A 15,138-nucleotide genomic window follows, 5' to 3' on the forward strand; every position below is an offset into this window, starting at 1 on the left:
AATTTCTCTTCTTTAAATTTTTCTCTAAACGTACTTTTATCATTTTCTGAACTTATTATCATTATTTAAATGTCTTTTTTTTTTTTGGCAATTATCTCCTACTTCTTCAGACCCCACCTTAATTTTTTTTTCTTTAAAATTATCTCCTATTTCTTCACGTGAACCCCGCCTTAATTTTTTTTTGACAATTATCTCATACTTCTTCACGTGAACCCCACCTGATTTTTTTATTTCTATTATTATAAAAGAGTAAGCCCCGTCTTAATTTTTTATTTTAACTGTATTAGAAGAGTGGGTGGACGACGATCCAACCCACTCTTATAATATAGTAGAAATATAAGAATACCAATTCAAATTTGAACATATAGTTCAAACTTGAATTGTGGAACTCAAAACTTTAAGACACAATTTCATGTATATAAGCTGTTAAAACATTGACATCACTCACATATATCACTGATCAAAGTAGGTTTGTCTATAGTGCAAAGTTTAATTCATGTTCAAAATTACAAAGAGGGAGCAAATTAAAAATTGCACATCATACATTAAGGTAAAAGCCAACTACTTAATAATATTATCCTTGTTAATTAACATAGTTAGTTAATCCGTGTTGTGGCACTTCATGAGTCGTCACTCTTCAGTAAACTTCATGCTCTTCCTGTTCCACAAAACTATTATTAGTAAATAAACTGATCAAGGCGATTAATATAATGTGATAAATAAGAAATAATTGTTTTTGTGATTCCTATTAACGTAAAATGTTTTAATTAGTTTAGATCATACGAGTTATTATATAATAAGCAAAAAAGAGAAAAACAGGATGAATAAGGGGAGGGAAAAAATCGTGCACGTACATAAACAAATGACTATTCCGTGTTTACTTATTTGGTAATTGATCTATAGTTTAATTATAATGACAACAACATTACCTAACTTTGCTTGATGACTAACCTTCTCTAAGAATCACATGTTCCTACTATTTAACCCCCGACCTCCCTTCACAACATGATTTTATGGGTGTGTTTGGTACTGAGAGTTTTGCAAACATATATTTTGTTGGTCAAAAGTTTTAATTGTTTTTTTAATAAAAGTTCAAGAAATTCAGAAAAGTGACTTCCACAATGAAAGTAGGAAAAACGAGTTTCACAAACATTTCAAACAGATGGTCTCCAAGCACCCACACACCTACCCTACCCCCAAGTCCCTCAACTCACCCACCCTTACCTTCCACCTCTACCTTTATATTGCTCGCCGAAATTATATATAAATGCTCACGGACAATATTTTCTATTTACTAATCAAACACCAGTAAGTGAAACAATTACTTATTTTCCAGTAAAACATTTTCCTCAATAGCATTTTTTTCTTTATACCAAACAAAACCCTATTGTTTAATTTAATTTTCTGTAGCTTCACAAATCAAGTTACTTGTGAACATCAGAAGTTTTTATCCCACATATATTGCTTTGTGAATTAATATTTTTTTGGTAGTAATAGCATATATCAGAACTCAAATCACTTGCTTGGACATACCTTTTTGGGAGTGATGAAGTGCACAAACTTTGTCGTCTTGGATTTGCCTTTAGGAGACTTGTTATGGTGTTGTGATGATTCTGTCTTGGATTTGCCTTTAGGAGACTTGTTATGGTGTTGTGATGGTTCTCTATATCTCTTGATTATCCTTTCCCTTACAAAATTATCATATATAAAAGCAGCTCCTCTGAACTGAGGCAGCACTAGCCATGCCACAAATATCAACTTCACGTCATACCATATTGGTATCCTATAACATTTCCAAATTTTAAAAAATGATGAATCAGTTTTCTCAACAAAAAAATCTCCATATTTCCTATTCTTTTGGTACCAATTCATGTGACGGTGTTTGACCGTGCTTGGAGTTCAAGAAAGAAAAATGTTTTTAAAACTTGTAATCTAAAACAAGTCATAAAGAAATATATAGCTATAAATCATCTCATTAAAGTTAAATGGACAGTCTAAAATCAAATTAATACTAAATATAAAAACAATAATAACATATTTAGTGTAATCCATGGGTGGGATACTAAATATAGTAATATGACATTTTTTAGACCGATTAAAAAGGAATAATGTACATAATAAGTTGAGACGGAAAAATTAGTATTTAATTTTTTTATTTTCCAAAATAGTTAAATAAGCTCACGTACTTACCATACAAGAACATGTTGAAAGGCCATCTCCATAAGTGTAAGAAAAGAATAAAAAATCCAATAAGCAAGCCACTGTTCATCATCCAACTTGTCAGGAGTCTCAATTGCTACTACTGATGCATACCTACTCAATAAATTACCCAAAAAACACAAATGAAAAATCATCCTGAAAAATGATTATATAAGGGGAAAAAAAATAAAACCTTTTAGCATAAACAGAACAACTTAAAACACTTACAGAGGATAGAGCAACATCGTCACTGGCCTGCAATATTTAGTTCAAAATTAAAATAAATCATATCTAAAAATATACCATACTAAACCCTCTGTTCTAATCTATATATCACTGTTGACAACAATTCAACTTTAATCTTTTTCCTTTACAATTAATAAAATATTTTTAAGATCACAAATTTCGATAATTTAACGTCTAGTCAAACACAGCCGTATAACTATATAAAATAAGAATCTAAGTTATATAAGATGTCAATATAAGAAATTTTGTATACTATCAGACCATCCAAAGGGGATATTTACGGATAAACCTTCTAAAATATGAAATACGTAACCTTGAAATAAAATAGATTACATGTTACAATAGATAAAGATAAATGGATGGACTTACGCTCTAACGATGTATGTAACTTAAGTCACAATCCGTTTTATTCTCAAGATTACATATTTTTTTGAGTGAAGTGATAGTATAACTTTCTTTTTGCACTAAAACTATATATAACTTAAACTCTTAAAATGAAACGGAGAAAGCAGTAAAATAGCAAATCAAAGAAATCAAATATATAAACAGTAAAATATACCCGGCAAGAGTATGAAGATGACAAAACAAAGTCCAAAAATGACCCATAATTCCTCTTGAAACTGAATTGCTTCTGATGAAAATGAAACCTTAAGAAGAAGAAGAAAGATGAAAGACAAAATCAAGTTGACAAATACATCGTCATTTATAATTTGATTAAAGGGTCATTATATGTGTGGACAGCAGGTTATACAAGAAAATGACATAGGGACGCGTGTCACTAATGTGTGATGGTAGGTCGGCAATGGGTTAGACTCCCTCCGGAAAAAAAAAAAGTGTCTACTTAATTTTTTTTTAATTAAAAAAATATTCACTTATCAAATCAATTTTTTTTTTTAATATGTTATCCCTATTAAGTGTTATGTAATTAAATATCTATGCCTGTTTAATTAGAGACAGCTGAGTAAATACTCTTTTTTTATCTAGAGGGAGTATTACTTTAACTTAGTGTTCTTTTCTAACCGACAAAAAAAAAAAAAAAAAAACTAGTATTCTAAGTTTAGCACCGGCCAGATCGGTTAAGATTACGGAGGGACCAAAATCTAAAAAGTAAACCACATTTTAATTGATTAATCAATTAAAGCACTTATATTATTTATTCACTTCTACTTTACACATTTCTTAAGAAATAATAAATAAAGTATATAATTTATCAATATATACATATTAATTGATGCATATTTTTATTAAATTTGAAAAATAATTTGAAGTGAGTAATTAATATATGAGTAAAATAGAAAAATAATTATTTTCTCTTGATATGCTAAAAGTGACAAGTAAAAGTAAAAATTTATTTTTAGAATACTTGACAAGTAAAAGCGAACGGAGAAAGTATTTGCAAGGAGAAGGGTGAACGGATTATCAAAAATATTTGATTAGTCACAAGTGTAATAAGTTGAGAATGATAATTAAATTTAAAAAAATCATTTATAAATTAATTTAATTAGCTTATAGTAATTTTATCTCAATACTTTCTAATGTAAGCAGTTTGTAATTTTTAAAATTCTTCACTTGGTGTCTGGTTCTTTTATTAGGACCTGACTAAATTTAAATCTACGTAGAAAAATCTCATTTTTTTTTACGCGGATTGCCCTTTATTTGGGGTGGTCTTTAATTTTTGTCCTTCAAATTAGTGGTCTTTAAGTTTTGCCCTTCGCTTAATATTTCGAGATTGTGGATTCGAACCCCAGCTCAGTAAAAATAAAATAAAATCACAAGACAGATGTTTGGATTCACAACATTCTGTCTTAAGGCAGAATATGCAAATTTTGCCTTATGACCAAAACTCTACTTTAATTCTACCTTAAGGCAGAGTTTTGAACTCTATGTTGTGAATATTATTTTAAAATTTTTAACTGAATGGGATTTGAATTCAAAATCAAATTTTTTTTAACGAAGGATAAAAATTAAAGATCAGTCGGGACAAAAATTAAAGACCACCGAAGGATAGTCCTGCAAATTGCCCGAAAAATCTCACACCACATTTCACTAATGCCGTGAGACTTACGATTAATCGTGTGTGCCCTCATAATCATTGCAATTGTGCTTTACTCCAAGGTCCATACAGAACCTACACATGGTTATGATGAAGTCACATATGGGCCCAAGCCAAAAAAAAAAAGGGGCAAGTTGATAGGAGTGGTTGAATTCTAGTTTAATTCTTTTTTTTGCTTAAAGAATTCTAGTTTAATTGACATTACACTATGTGTTTTGTTTTTATTTTCTATCCAGTGTTCGGCAAATTATATTGGGGCTTCATAATCTGAGCTTATATCAAGTGTAGTATAATAGAAGAGTATCTGTTGCAATTGAATATGTAGTAGGAAGGGCTCGCCTAGGTACCCAGTAAAGAACGAGATTAGTGGTTAAAAGAGCTGGAGATCATAAAAAAAATAAAAATACGGAGATTAGCGATAGTGAAACTTCAATTTTAAAAGGCGAACTAAGTGAGAAAAGATATTATACTGATTGATTATAATTTTTATTGTCGGCTCAATTTATCAAGTAGAAGGAGAGAGAAAAAAGAATATATTCTATGAAACGATATCTTATTTAAAATCGATTGTTACTTAGTTCGATTACCTCATAAACAGAGCCATTAGGCGACCCTTAAAGGTACACTAAGTGCTCTTACATCACATTTCATAGTTGTTTAGATTTTGTAAGATTGTCAATTTAATATTATCAACTCACGATGTATCAACTTTTTCAAACTTAGTCAAGTCGAATTAAGTTATAATTCGTCTAAACTCAATTTGTTTAAATTGGTTCAAACCTAATCAGTCTCACTGTCGCGTTAGGGTGTCTATTTGGACCCATAAATAAAAAGTATAATACGCTAACCATCAAACTTTTGAGATAGAACTTTTGAGATTTCATTCATCTCTCAACACACTTTGATCAAAGAAAATTCTGAATGAGTTGAATTCTATCCCTTTACTTCCTCCAACTCTAAATTTCAACTCAATTTATTTTGACTTATATTTTGAATGAGTTGCGTTATAATTCGCTTATTTCCTCTAACTTTTTCTTTAGGAAGGAGATTATTTGCAAGAATTAGAAGAAACAACATTCATTTTGATCCATCATCATCAACTTCTTTTTTCAATCTTAAAATGAGATACAATATGTAGGTAGATTAGAACATACAGATACAGTAATCTACCAAGCTGCACTAAAATAGCATATACATAATGCACCACAAACCAATCAAACATACACTAAAATTAAGTTGAATTAGCTGTGAAGACAACAGAATGCAAGTTGGCTTCTTTAGTTTCTGTTCAAACACTATCTTGTCCACATCCTTTTCTTTGTGTCCCTCTCTTTAACTCCTTGAACGGGCTCTCTGCTCGTCTTGTTACGAATCAATGGCCTCTGAGCATTGACGGTACTTGTAGTAGGCTTCGTTACTCTTGCAAATGGTCTAGGGGGATCAGATTGCCTGGTCCTTCTATCATTAACCGATATGGCAGAAGCGTTTTTCTCTGCTTCACCGTTTTTAGACAATCGCTTCCTTCTCGCCTCTTGAAGGTAATCCTGTTCAGTCCTGTTGGGTAAAACACCATTGTTCTCTGTCTCACTATTTGTTGACAACCGCTTTCGTCTGACTTGTTGGATGGAGTCCTTTCCCTTCGGCAAATTAGACCCCACCTGACTTGCCTGGTGATTGAAAGTATTTGAGGTCTTCAAAATACGTTGCTCAATGTCTCTTGTTAAATCTTCTCTGCTAGAACTTTTGCTTTCATGTGGGCTCGATCTAAAAGACTTTGCATCAGAATCTGTAACCATGCATGCCAACTGTTGTTCGTGCTCCTTGATCTTGTCTTCAAGTTCCTTAATCTGGAAGTATAAAGAGTACATGACATTGTCATTTTCTCACGGTTTTGGTATTTATTAGGAAAAAATCAAGTCCATCAATGCACTTAAAAAATGTTATGTTTCACTCTTGAAATGTCAGTATTACAGAAGATAAAAGCAACAAACCTTCTGACGGAGTAGAATACACTCCTGTTCATTCTGTTCTTTTGCTTTCAGCTTTTCCTCAAGCTTATCAACCTGAAAAATCAGGAAATAGTCACTTTAGGTTCTTGCTAAATTCTACACGAAACTGCAAGTTGCTTGAGAATAAGAACCTTATGTTGAAGGATATCAGACTGAGACTCAAACTCCTGCTCCCGCTCTTTCAGCTTGTTCTCGAGATCCTTGACCTGTTTTTATGTGCATATAACAAATAACTTGTAATATTCAAAATGTTCAAATATCTCCTATAAAACTTCTGCAAACAAAACTTATATCAGTCAATTGAAAGAACCTTATTGTTGAGGCTTTCAGACTCAACTTGTTGGTGCTGCCTCATCTTGTTCTCTAGCTCCGAGACCTTTATCAGAAGATACAAAAGTAAAATCAGAACTATATGCAAGCATTACGGTATTAACCATAGATCATAGGACAAAGCTCAATCATCATGTGTAAGTAAGTTGAATATGATTCGATTAAAGAAAACCTTTTGTTGCAGAGTAGCACAAGTTTCTTCCCGTCCCTTCAATCTCTCTGAAAGCTGTGAAAGTTGTTTCTCTGATTGTCCATGTAATGATATCTTCAAATTGAGCTGGCTTTCCAGTTCCTTAATCTTGTCCTGTTGAGTTTTGTTAACATGTTCCTTCCCTTTAGCCTTGCTCTCTAAGTTCTGCAGGCTTTCCTCGAGTTTCTTCAAGGATTCATCTTTGGATTTAGCTTCCTGCCTTGCTTTGTCAAGCTGCCACCGAAAAAGAACAAAAACCAAAAAGGAGAGAGGATTATAATAAGTGGTTGAGTAGGCATATAAATGGACAATACTAGGAAAACATTCTACAAACCATTGTTTTCAACTTTTGGAGCTCGCCGGTATCAACTTGTTTTCTTACAGGACCCAACTCAATTCCTCTAACTCTTGTAGCAAAGTTCAATGAACTTATAGTTTCACTCAAGTCCTTATCAGAAGGACTGATCTGTACAAACATCAAGGCTTTTGAATCTCCACCTGCAGGACAGACCCAGCTCAAAGTTCAAACTTAAACATGAACTTTGAAAATCAGATATCTTACGGCTTTGAACACTATGGATATTTGGCCACCAAATTTGAACTATTTGATTACCTAATGAATCTTGGAGTAGATGTGTCAGCTTGGAGTTCCTGGTGACAAAAAATAAAATGTCAAGATGCATATTCAATGACCCAACTGTAACCTACAGACAAATTAAGAAAAAATATGTAAACTACAGACAGCAAAGATCGCGTCTTACCTGTATGGAATATGGCTGCTTCTATTTGCCAAAGCTGATATCACATCTCCTAGAGCTGAAAGTGACCTATTGATATTTTGAGCTTCCTTCAACCTATCACCTTGGACATCAGTCTTTGCAAGCCTCTCACTACCAGCTAAATCCACAAGCCAAAGCTTGCTCTTTGTGCATTCACCGTCGAGCAAGTTCTTGGCTGTTACCATAATACAAAGCATGCTGGAAAATTTTGAAAAAGATTGACCGAAAAAATAGTCATTTTTGGCTGACTAAATCAGTGAGAATTTTGCAATAACTGACCAATTAGAAACTCAATCTAATTTACCAGTGAGAACGGCTACTGTGCTCATTCACATTGTTGGATCCAACAGCCCTTGCACTACTTCCAGTCTGTAGCACATTCCAGACTTCTTCTATGTTCTCTACTTTAGCTTCCACAAGTCCTGGAATGTGATGAAGCCCTTCCGGAGCTTGTTTTATCTCCAACCTAAAATGATTCCACAAAATTAACAGTTCAATTAATTAACAAAATGTCACTCGTAGAACAGAAGCCACAGGCTCCAATATAAGACAAAACTTTACTTTTTTGATGTCGTCGGTGGAGCCAATAGGTCCCTGATCTGTTCATTGTAGACTTCAAGCACACTGACTGATATGTCGTAGGTGAATGTTTCACTCCTCTCCTTTGCAATTTTGAATAATTCTTCGAGCGTCCGATAGTTGACTCCCCTGTTCCCTTTTGTACCCTCCATGGTGAATGTTTTGCCTGTTCCCGTTTGTCCATAAGCAAAAATACACACATTGTAACCATCTAAAACTGAAATAACCATCGGTGAAGCATCGGCATAGACAACACCTGTTAAAAGACGATGAAAAGTATTAGAATGAGAACACCTTTTCTATTTTTTTTTTTTTTTAAGCTTGTATAAGGGAACACCTTGATCATCTTTTGGTGTGTAGACACGGTCAAATTTGAATGTCTTTTTCATGGAGCTTCCATTTAAGATTCCAAGTTCTCCATCCTTGGCGACATCGAAATCTACAACTGTTGAGCATCCATCTGACACTTCAGATTTGCTTAATGGACGGCAGCGGCAAAATACTCTGATATTCCCTGAAAAAGATGGCTTACCGTGAATAAGTAAACAAAAAGGAAATATTATTTGATTTAATGAAATGTTCAATAGAACAACATTGCACCTTTCGCCTCCTGAACTTCATTGAAGAGCTTTCTTCTCTTTGCTTGCTCTTCGTTGTACTTCATCTTAAGATCTTCATATTGCTCAACTGCATATTACAAATAAGATTTGTTCAGTCCACATTCAATGTCAGGTTATTTAATTCGAGAATAATCCAAACTAACCTAATGACTGAACTGCAAAGACCATTTTATTCAGATCAGGGATTGAGTCTGCACACTCATGCGCCTCATGAGAGAGCTGGGCGTGCTCCTGCTTCATAATCTGTATGGTATTTTTCCAGAATATCAGACATGCATTTATACTGTGAGAATACATCGATAACCTCAAAGAAATTACAAAGCTGTTACTGTATTTTCATGAGAAATATTGGAAGTACCTTTACTTTCATCTCGAGATCATTGATCGCCATGTGCCATTTATTCTTGTCGCACTCGTACTTGATTGAGATCTCTGTAATAGTCTTAGCTTGCTTCTCAAATTTCTGATCTGTTAAAGGTTAACGTTGTTTCAAATTGTTCTTCAGAAACTAAATGATAATTTCATAGAGATAGCAAACTCAAATCAGTAGTTTCTCCAATATTCCATCTATGGAAATTGGCATGCAAATGGCTTTCTTTTTCTTTCATCACTAGTTCATGTTGGTACAAAGAGAAGGTAGGAATTATTCTATAACACACCACATAGGAAATCTAACTAAGATGTATTAAAGAGCAGATCTATGTAAAAGTGAAAAAGAATCATAATGTAGGAATTAAAAATCGCTTGAAAAAACCACCCTTTCTGGAAGGCTATAATAGATGTTCAACTCAAGAAATTAAGATCCTACTAGTAAAATTGACATTTAGGGTGTGTTTGGTATGAAGGAAAATGTTTTCTTGGAAAATAAGTTGTTTTCTTACTTATTTTCTAGTGGTTGGTAAGTAAGCAAAAAAAATATTATCCAAGAGCATTTATATGTAATCTAGGAAAACATATGGTGGTGGGATGGGGTGTGGGGGTGTTAGGGGTGGGGAGGAGATAATGAACTTGGAATGCTACTTATGGCTAAGTTACTCGGACTCTCCTAAAATGTCATCGGGTGCGTGTCGGCAAAAGTAGTGTATTTTTGGAGGATCCGACACGGGTGCAGCAACACTTTCGAAGAGTCCGAGTAACTTAGACTTATGGAACTTGTTTTACCTACTCCCATTAGGAAAGTCATTTTCCTTATTTTTGAGGAGATTTTTTTTATATGCTTTACTTGAGCAGAGGGTCTATCGGAAACAACCTCTCTATCTTCACAAGGTAGGGGTAAGGCTGCGTACACACAACCCTCACCAGACCTCGCTTGTGGGATTACACTGGGTATGATGTTGTTATTGTTATTTTCCTAGAGAAAATGTCTTTGAAAACATTTTGACCAACCAAATAAGGAAAATTGGAAAACATTTTCTGTTTTCCTCCATACCAAACATGCCCTTAAAGAAATGTTTTTGTACAACCACTTCAAACGCCAGCATACATATTTCTGGTAATATTTTCAAGATCTACAACAGAATCCCTGAATTAGTTCTCGGAATCATATACGATCCTATTTCCCACTAAAAATATCTGAACAAAATAGAAGTTAGTATTGCTGTTTCATAGTTACAACCCTTACCAAGTGAATAGGTATGAAATGTCTTATTGTCCAGCTCCATCCTAACCTTCTCTAGTTGCTGGTTAGCTGCAGTGTAAGACATCCAAGATTGATAACATTCATCTGTCTTGCGTTCCAACAATTCACCAAGCTCCTGTATCTTTTTCTCATACTTGGCTATTGATTGCAATCGTGCCACCTTTTTCTGCATTCATCCAAGTGGTCAAGAAAAAGACATTAAATTTTCAATAGTCTTAGGGTGTGTTAGGTAAGGAGGAAAATATTTCTGGAAAATACTTTTCAGTTTCCCATGTTTGGTTAGTCAAAATATTTTGGAAAATATTTTTTCTAGGAAAGCAAATTCCTTAAGAATGAGGAAAATGACTTCCACAATGGAAGTAGGGAAAACAAGCTCAACAACTGACATTCCAAGTTCATTGGCTCCTCCCCACCCACCCAAACATCCCACCCCCCGCCACACCCCCCAGTCCCCAGTCCCCACTCCATTCAGGGGCGGATGGAGCATTATGATTTGGGGTTCAAAACTTTTGATGCGATGTACAAATTTATATGTAAAAATTTACAATAAATAGTAGATATGAACCCATAACTTTAGAAATATAATGGTTCAATGCTAAAAAATTTAAAAGGTTGAACCCCAAAAGTTTAAATCCTAGATCCGCCTCTGACCCCATTCCATCCTAACAGTGTTTTGCTAGATCATATATAAATACTTTTGGGATAATATTTTGTTGCTTACATACCAAACACTAGAAATAAGTAAGAAAACCACTTGTTTTCCGAGAAAACATTTTCCTTCATACCAAAACACACCCTTAGTGGTAAAGGATATCTGCACCTATTATGTCATACCTGTGCTGATGGAATATCTATCTCGGCTGCACAGTTTTTGCATGTAAGACGGTCATGTTCTGCTTGAGAAGCTGAAGTTCAATCAAAGATAGTTACAGAAATTAGCTCTTCGTAAACGCTTTTAATTCCATTCAACAAATTACTCAAATAGTTAGAGGCAAATAGCGAAATACCTGACGCTTTCGGAGCTTTTCTTATGCAGATCCCACTAACCACGGGACTACCAATAATTCCTTCAAATTTTATCTCAAGTATCCCATTCTCTTTGATGGAAACTCTTGAGTCAACTAATTGTAGTGGTTTATTGGCTCCAACAACAGAGAAGATGTCGAAATCAGACAAAACCTGCATATTGTTACAACTTTACAATTCAAAATTTAAGAGATAATTACAGGCGATCTAATTAACAAAATAGCCAGCAAATGTATACGTTTTGTACACATAAATATGCATATAATATACATAATCAACTTGCCTTTTCATCTTGTAGAAAGACATTGAACACTCTCATTCCTTTAGGCCCATTTACATTTATTATCTCGACAAAATGAAGATCAACAAAGTAATTTCCTGGTGTAAAATTGTCGATCCGATAACAGAAATTTCCTAATCTTGCTGTCTGGTAAACGAAAGCATGTTCGCCGCCTTCCTTTATGAACTCCTCCGTTTGAAATGGTTCTCCACCTTGGTAAAAGTTATCAGCCTGAAAGCTCAGACTGGAATCCAACTCTACTGAAGCCTCCGATCCAGCATTAACAAAAAGCACAACGTCCTCTAATTTCAACAAACAACGTACAAATGTGAGCGAATAGGTTAATGATAGTTGCCTCAAAGGACAAAAGAAAATGTGAATGACACATTGAATTATTTCATTACAATTTATAATATCTCCTTTGGTTGTTTTTTTGAAGAACAGAAGAACAATTTTTAGTAGTTAAGCTAAGTTCTGAAGGGCCAGGAAGGAAAAAGACATACGCAGGATGATCAACCTATATCGAGTCGTATTCCCAAAAGAATATACTCCCTCCGTCCCAACTTATGTGAATGTGTTCGACTGGGAACGGAGTTTAAGAAAGAAAGGAACACTTTGAAACTTGTAGTCTAAAATAAGCCATAGGTATAACTCATCTGATTAAGGGTAAAATGAGAAAATTTAGCTTCCTTCTTAAAGATAGGTTCCGTCCAACAAAAGAGCAAAAGCTATCTTTTTTCATACAAATTGTCCCGAATAATTACAGATCAAGTTCCTTTGTTTACAAATTATAGACTAAGCTGCAAGCCCAAATCATACAACTATGACTGACTAAACTCCTTTATCAATAAATTAGTTAATTGTAAGTTGTAAAAGGACGTATCCGCAGGGGCGGCTCAACCCCTAGGCCACTAAGGCCATTGCCTTAGGCCCCAAAATATATGAGGCCCCATATAGTATACTCCCCCTGTCACAAAATAAGTATCACCTTAGCAATAAGAATTCGTCCCAAAATAAGTGTCACCTTAGAAATTCAAGACAAAATTTGGCAAGTGTCTCGAACTATGCCCTTAGCATTAAAGAAGCAGTCCTCTTTAATATTGCTCAATTCTCAAAAAACATCTAATAAATAGGGTAATTTAGTAAACTCCACATTATATTTATTGATTTCTTAATTGGCATGATTTTTGCTAAGGTGACACTTATTTTGGGTCGGAGGGAGTATACATTTGAGATTCTATCTTAAATATTCTATAATTTATTAAAATCAAATTTGACTTTAATTGATGACTTAACTATGGTAAATTACTATAGTTTGGTATAAACACCATGGAAGTTTTACCCTTGAAACTATTTCATGTTTCATTAATCATATTCACTTTTCAAATTGAATTGATTTTCACTTTACATCGGATTTTATACCTGCTTTAGCTAATTAGCTCCATATTGATGTTTTAGACTCAATTTAGAATGAAAAGTTCCAGAAGATATTGTATAATTAGAAAATAATACTCTACTAAGTATATTCTATCAAATAAAAATACTATAAGAAGTTGATTATAATAAAATCTTAATTAAAATCTGTGCATCAATAAGCAGGGGCAGAGCCAGGTAGAGCCCATGGTAAAAATTATTTTTATATATATACTTTTTTATAATTTAAACCCCCGGTGAAAATCCTTGCTCCGCCACTGTCTATAAAGCTAAAAGAAAAAAAATTCAAATATATAATATTAAGGCCTCAAACTAAGATTTCGCTAATGGGCAAGTTCATTTTCAGCAAAAAAATTGAACATAAAATTAAACTGAAAATCCCCATTTTTCCCATGATAGATGTAATTTTGCATTTAGTAAGATCTCATTTTGACAAACCTGTACAGCTAGATCTAGTAAACCCACTTGGGATTAATCTTGAACCCGAGTCACAGACCATCGAATCGGCTAAAAATTGAAAATTTTCATCATCTTGATCCATGACAGATGCTGTCATTTCTTGATTTAAGGGTGTTTCCCATTCGAAATTTATGGGTAAATCTGGAAAAGGGTTTGATTGAATGCTATCCATGGAAATATGTTGTAAATGGGTGTCTGAAAATCCAAGAATCTTGAAAAAAAAAACTTAAAGAGTGTTGTTTTGGGTAATTCTGGCGGAAATGTGTTATTCAAATTTCAATGTTGTGACCGTTCAAAAAAGGAAAGGAAAATGATGATTACCGTTACTTTTGAAGTCTGGGTCAACTTTTGGGTTTAGCTAAATTGGGCTGGGAAAGTCCAATGTGATTTGAGTTTTGGGCTTGAATGTATCCTTGCTGCAGGCTTAAATTGGGCCAGGAAAGTCCTTGGCTAAATTTGGTCCGGGAAAGACCTTCGCTAAAATACCCTTGCCTGGAGAAGGTAGCAAAACTCTGTCTGACCAGGGAGAGTTTGAGGCAAATTCTGTTTTGCGATTTTTTTTTTTTAATTATTGACTAAGCAGAGGTTCGAATCCGGAACCAAGGGGTTTCTAGCGAAGGACAAAAATTAAAGACCACCAATTTGAGGGGCAAAATTAAAGACCAGTGCCTTTGAAGGGCATTCCGCACGAAAAAATGCTTATTTTTGGCTTTACATATTGGGTATTTGGTACCCGCATTAGGGCTTCGACTGATTCGAATTCAGTTTTTTGCAAGGATTGACCTTCATACGGACTGGTATTTAATTGCCTTTATATCTGTGGCCTTTAATTTTTTCCTCTGCTGCTTATTTAATGAAAATATTCAGTTATGCTTCGGTCGGCACAAGTTCTGTAGGACTTAAGTTATGCGACATAAGTTGTATCGTGTTTTTCATATTGTGTTGAGTGTTGAAATTTTCGACTTTTTCGGCATAACTTGTGTGGATGTGATGATAGATATGCTGAATCTAAACACTAACTATGTCGAACGAAATCTAAACTTATCCATTTTTTCAGATTAAAGGGAAAAGGGTCAAATGTACCCCTCTACTTTAGTTTATTGGCTAACTTTGCCTTCTGTTAGCCAAAGTAGTCAAATATACGCCTCTGTTAGCCAAAGTACACAAATATATCCCTCGATGGATGGAAAATCCCAAATCAATCAAAATTACCCATTTAACTAAAAACAAAAACCATGCCCCTCACTTAGACCCGATCCGACCCACAAAATTATTTCCACCCACCCTAGTATACC

General features: G+C 34.1%; 2 protein-coding genes across 3 annotated transcripts; both read right to left on the reverse strand.

The window, feature by feature from the left end:
- Nucleotides 1-396: 396 nt before the first annotated feature.
- On the reverse strand, nucleotides 397-3,151 carry LOC132615260 (HVA22-like protein e). 2 transcript variants are annotated; one of them, XM_060329827.1, is made up of 5 exons: nucleotides 3,005-3,151; nucleotides 2,428-2,454; nucleotides 2,191-2,313; nucleotides 1,534-1,783; nucleotides 397-658 (listed from the first exon to the last, which is right to left on the reverse strand). In XM_060329827.1, exons 1-5 carry the CDS (start codon nucleotides 3,049-3,051, stop codon nucleotides 638-640), a joined length of 468 nt encoding a protein of 155 aa, XP_060185810.1. In that variant the 5' UTR covers nucleotides 3,052-3,151; the 3' UTR covers nucleotides 397-637. The 2 variants fall into 2 exon arrangements, with proteins under 2 accessions (XP_060185810.1, XP_060185811.1); XM_060329828.1 differs by lacking the exon at nucleotides 3,005-3,151 and adding an exon at nucleotides 2,815-2,917.
- Nucleotides 3,152-5,559: 2,408 nt separating this feature from the next.
- LOC132615360 (kinesin-like protein KIN-14R) lies at nucleotides 5,560-14,141 on the reverse strand. The gene is made up of 19 exons (XM_060329958.1): nucleotides 13,823-14,141; nucleotides 11,954-12,252; nucleotides 11,652-11,823; nucleotides 11,479-11,549; nucleotides 10,627-10,810; nucleotides 9,364-9,473; nucleotides 9,149-9,248; nucleotides 8,986-9,072; nucleotides 8,723-8,899; nucleotides 8,368-8,641; nucleotides 8,111-8,272; nucleotides 7,789-8,004; nucleotides 7,641-7,678; nucleotides 7,362-7,525; nucleotides 7,010-7,261; nucleotides 6,818-6,883; nucleotides 6,639-6,713; nucleotides 6,490-6,561; nucleotides 5,560-6,345 (listed from the first exon to the last, which is right to left on the reverse strand). The coding sequence occupies exons 1-19, from the start codon at nucleotides 14,013-14,015 to the stop codon at nucleotides 5,794-5,796; spliced, it is 3,264 nt and encodes a 1,087-aa protein (XP_060185941.1). The 5' UTR covers nucleotides 14,016-14,141; the 3' UTR covers nucleotides 5,560-5,793.
- Between the last annotated feature and the right edge of the window lie 997 nt (nucleotides 14,142-15,138).

The sequence above is a fragment of the Lycium barbarum genome, chromosome 10, assembly GCF_019175385.1.
Source record: "Lycium barbarum isolate Lr01 chromosome 10, ASM1917538v2, whole genome shotgun sequence".
Taxonomy (NCBI): Eukaryota; Viridiplantae; Streptophyta; class Magnoliopsida; order Solanales; family Solanaceae; genus Lycium; species Lycium barbarum.

Bases quoted from the DNA above. Each gene is read 5' to 3' on its own strand.
- LOC132615360 (XM_060329958.1), bottom strand. From the start codon at position 14,015: ATGGATAGCATTCAATCAAACCCTTTTCCAGATTTACCCATAAATTTC. The intron at 11,824-11,953 runs GCAAGTTGATTA...AACAATATGCAG, and splicing joins TCTTTCTACAAGATGAAAAG to GTTTTGTCTGATTTCGACAT. The intron at 7,262-7,361 runs GTTTGTAGAATG...TTTCGGTGGCAG, and splicing joins TCCAAAAGTTGAAAACAATG to CTTGACAAAGCAAGGCAGGA.
- LOC132615260 (XM_060329827.1), bottom strand. From the start codon at position 3,051: ATGGGTCATTTTTGGACTTTGTTTTGTCATCTTCATACTCTTGCCGG. The intron at 2,455-3,004 runs GTATATTTTACT...TAAATATTGCAG, and splicing joins CATCTTCATACTCTTGCCGG to GCCAGTGACGATGTTGCTCT. The intron at 1,784-2,190 runs GTAAGTACGTGA...GAAATGTTATAG, and splicing joins TTTCAACATGTTCTTGTATG to GATACCAATATGGTATGACG.